General features: G+C 47.7%; 1 protein-coding gene and 1 non-coding gene across 7 annotated transcripts in view; both read right to left on the minus strand.

Annotated features, from left to right (window-relative positions):
• TUFT1 (tuftelin 1) overlaps positions 1–3,083 on the minus strand; it is a 51,053-nt gene extending 47,970 nt beyond the window's left edge. For 5 of the 6 annotated variants that reach the window (XM_024984736.2, XM_005203838.5, XM_010803000.3 and 2 more), the window contains exon 1: positions 2,963–3,083. In XM_024984736.2, coding sequence (XP_024840504.1) covers positions 2,963–3,022 — 60 coding nt within the window. In that variant the 5' untranslated portion in view covers positions 3,023–3,083. 6 annotated transcript variants of the gene reach the window in all.
• LOC112446124 (small nucleolar RNA SNORA11) lies at positions 599–729 on the minus strand. The gene has a single exon (XR_003034195.1). It is a non-coding gene; the product is annotated as a small nucleolar RNA SNORA11 (small nucleolar RNA).
• Positions 3,084–4,447: the final 1,364 nt, after the last annotated feature.

The following is a 4,447-nucleotide window of genomic DNA, read 5'->3' on the forward strand; positions in this document are numbered from 1 at the left end:
TAAGAAATAAGAAGTTTGTTGTTTTTTAGAGCAGTTTAAGGTTTGTAACAAAATTGACAGGAAGATATAGAAATTTCCCCCTCCCCACACACATGCATAGCCATTATCAGCATCATTCACCAGAATGGTACTTTTTAACCAAAGATGAACGTATATTGATACATCATAACCACCCAGGATCCACAGATCATCTTAAGATTCACTCTATGTCAAGTGAGTATGTTACACCTTCCATGGGTTTGGACAAATGTATAATGACATATATCCATCATTATACTATCAAAGTATTTTCACTGCCCTAAAAAACTTCTGTATTCTGTGTATTCATCTGCACTCTCCTCCCAAATTCCTGGCATCCATTGATCTTTTTATTGTCTCTATGGTTTTACCATTTCCAGAAGAGCATACAGTTGGAATTTCTTTCTTTTTTCCTGAAAAGAGAGGTTCAAAGCTTTTATGACTATAAGACCATTCATGGCTCACCCATGCACGGGCTAGACAGGCTGTAGGTAGCAAGCTCTTCCACTAAATACTGCAACTTTTCTTCCAATACTGAGCCCTGTCCCACTGTCCCTGCCCAGTGGAGGTGCAGGCGGACATGTGTAAGGTATTTATTCACAGGAAGGCCACAAGTTTTGCGCCTCTTGTTACAATGAACCCAGATCCCTGTTAGGGTGTGTTACAAATACAGGGGCCATTTCTTCAGGCCTCCTGCTCTGAGCACATCTATTTCTTTTTTAAGGCTGGTTCTGACCCATTAAGTTGATTTTTAGTGACTATGTGATTACGATCAGCAGTTGGAAAGCACTGGCTCCTTGTACCTACTGCAACTGCCTCCAACAATAAAAACAACCCAGAGAATGCAGCAGCCGTATTTCCAGTGACCATGTGTGGTGTACTGAGGCACATGGCCTGGTTGTTGGAGAAACACCAACACAGTCCCAGGGTCCTGACACTCAGCAGGACACACCAGAAAATTAAATTGTCTGCACTGCTGACAGCAAAAGAAACAACTTCTTCTTTCATTTATTCACTCACTCACTTTGCACATGCACTGAGCACTCATTCAACAATGTGAATATATGAGAGGTTCCTGGGGACTGTCCAGAGCCATAAATTCTGTCTTCAAGATGGCTCAGAGGAAAGGAATCCAGGACAAAGCCTGTCTCCTGACTGATTGATTGTTTACCATCTCCTCTTCCGTAAGAGCTCAGGAATGTCTCCAACACCAGATATGGGCAATAGTGATTTCATTCCCACCTTTGAAGTCAAATAACTTTCAAGTTCAGCCTGGTAAGAAGGAATAAAAGAGAATTTCTGTCTCTCTCTTGTTCTAGAGGCCTCTGATTAGCTTCAAACTAATCTACGGCTGGAGACTGTCTGAATTTCTTGCTATTTTCCAATCCACTCTTTCTGCCCCACCAGACAAGCAGCAAAACATCAAGGGATAGAGTGTCAATTCATTCTCAACACTGCCAATGCCTTAGATTTAAGACTTCTCTGAATCTCTTTTCTACAACAAGCAAAAACTCTAGTCATCCCTCTCCTTTATTTCCCTCATATCCTGTTCCTTGCCTCAGCCATTCCAAAACAGTGAGCAAGCATGTGGAAAAGGACTTGGGTCTAACACAATAGAGGATGGATTTTTCTTCTCATCTCTTCTGTGTCCCAGAGCTGGGGGAGTGGCAAATAACAGAAGACAGGGATGGGGGTATTGGGGTTGGGCAGTAGCAATACTTGAATTGTAATGTGATAGACACTCACAGCCTGGACAGAAATGGAGAGGGGACTGTGAGCCGAATTAAGTGATCATCTATACCCTCAACTTGAAATATACTTTGAAAAGCCATAATCCAGGTGCAGATGGATTAGCTCTATCTCAAGAGCATGCTGAGACAGGAAGACAGAACGGAATCAGAGTGCAGTGGGGGAAAGGGAGGGATACAAACTCCCTATCACCTTAGCTCCCGTTTCATTCTCCTCCAGAATAGCTTGAAAACTGATGAAATAGCACACATTCATTCTGGGTTAGGTTTCCCAGCAGAGCCACAAGCTACCCTCCTCTGAGGGTACGAGGAAAAATCATACGGTCTGCTGTGGTGGGGAGGAGACCAAGGGAGTGAGGGGAGCTGGGCAGATCGCTTAGCACTGGAGCAGATGGGAAGGGGTCCTCGCTCCCCGACTCTCACTCCGTCTAGAAACTCGTGCAGGTCACTTCCCTCCCCTTCTCAGCCCAGGTTCTGGCATCCCTTCCATCTGCTTGCTCCGTGCTTGAAGACGGAAGCAAAACCAACCAAAAGTCCCAGGAAGCTATCGGCTGACCGATGGGAGGAGGGGAGCAGGAAAACCTGCATGGGGGAAAGAGCAGAAATCATAGCAGAGAGGTGACCCCAAGCAGACAGCCTCCTAGCAAAAGGTAAGAGTCCTTGGCCAATCTCCGCGTACTTGGAGTTCTACCACCCCACCCTCCAGTCCGAGCCCTAGAATTTCACTTTGTATCCTTTGTCTTGCTACTGCTCGCCCAAAGCACTACGAAGTTCTTTGAAGAGCCCCTGAAGTCACCAGAACCCACAGAAAGGCCTAATCCCCCTCGATAGGAACCGAAGTCCAAAAGACCACAGGGATCCCGTCCCTGGAGCTCATTCTCCTACGACACAACCTAACAGCCCATAGGACCCCTGAGCAGCGCGCACCGGCGACCAGCGCCGAGGCCCGGGCAGGAGCCGCAGTGTCCTCCCAAAGGGCAGGGAAGCCCCGTGTCCTCGAGCCTCAGAAGAGTCTTTATCCTGCTGACCCCACTACCCGCCGCAAAGTGGTAGAAGAAAGAGAAGCGCCGCGAGGAGCTGACCACACCGAGCGCGGCATCAGGTGATGTCAGCGAACTCCTCGCGGGGCACTGGAAATGAAGAATTCGAAAACGAGAATACCAAGCTAGGTAGGCAGCGCGAACGCTTTTACTTACCGCGGTCTGCCCCTCCGGGTGAACGTCCACCAAGGTACACCAGTTACGCGTCCCGTTCATCTTCTCCTGCGGGGGTCGCAGCACAAAGCCCAACCCTCAGCCCTGCAGTCCGGCTCCTACTAAACGGGCGCGCGCCGAACCGCCCCACCTTGTATTGTTGCGTCAGGGCGGGAGCAAGACAGGACACGCCCCTAAGACGCCATTGGCCAACGAGTGGGCGAAACTGTGCAATAGGCGTGGTCTAGATGTATCAGGACACGCCCATCTGAGCTCGCTCTGATTTACGTAGAGGTGGGGATTATGGCTTGGGAGCAATTTATTTGCTTAACTGAAGTTTTGCATAGCATTTTATGCCTATATGAAGAAATGGCAACCCACTGCAGTATTCTTGCCTGAAAAATCCCATGGACAGAGGAGCCTGACGGGTTACAGTCCAGAGTGTCGCAAAGAGTAGGACATGACTGAGCGACTAAGCACATATGCGTGTATGGGCTGTACCTCAAACATTAGTCTTGGCTTCACCTTTCAATTCCAAGACCAGTGTTTGTAAGATAGAATCACCCTGCCAGCCCCTAGCGGATGAGAAGTTGGGAAAGTCTTCCATTCTCCTGTTCCTACATATAGGCCAGCCTGTAGGGTTTGTGGAGCTGAGCAAACCTTACAGACTTCCAGGACCAGCTCACTCAGACTGGCCTAAGCCAGTCTGGCAAGTGCCCTTCCCTGGCAGGAAGCCCAGGCCAAAGTCAATGCCAGCTTGGCTATGGGTGGGGCTTGTTTGGCAGAAGCTATTATATCGAAGCTGCCCTTATATAGAAGGGAGAGGCGGGACACATTGCCTTAAAAGGAATTTGTATTCTTGGGAAGGGATAAATCTCAATTTTTCCAGTGGCATTTGCTCCCTAAGCCCAGGTTAGCATCTTAAGGGCCCATAAGAGAGGTTGGTCAAGCAGGACCTTGGAGCTTCTTCCAGCCCAACCTCTCTTGGCAGGTGGCTTCTCAATGGGGCTATGATCTTCATGGACATCAGACAGGAGGAGGTCTGACCCATTCTTGAGTGGGCAGAACTTCTGAATCTGGCAATAGACTTTGGTGAACACCTCACCCCCTCTTCAAGGGAACACAAGAGCAGGGATGACAAACTTCCCAGGTAGGAACTGGGTCACATGCAATGTAGGAATGGATGGTATCTTTGCACCTGGAAGGCAAATATTTAGGGTATCCTTATGCCCCATAGGAATAAAACTCAGTTCTCACCTGTCTTCTTTAATTCTCAAAGAAGGCATTTACTGGTCTTGCTATTCCCAGGAAAGAATGGAGCTGCTATAAACTTCTAGTCTCTCTAGACCCCATCTGATCTGTTGTAAAAGACCTCTAAAAGTGAGGTAAGAAAACTCCAGTTTCAGCCTCTAAGTTGCACAGTAATATGCCTTCTTCATATAATTTAGATCTCCAAATAAATCAGGAAAATGAATGAGAAGTCAAGGA

This window comes from Bos taurus, chromosome 3, assembly GCF_002263795.3.
Source record: "Bos taurus isolate L1 Dominette 01449 registration number 42190680 breed Hereford chromosome 3, ARS-UCD2.0, whole genome shotgun sequence".
In the NCBI taxonomy this organism is placed as follows: Eukaryota; Metazoa; Chordata; class Mammalia; order Artiodactyla; family Bovidae; genus Bos; species Bos taurus.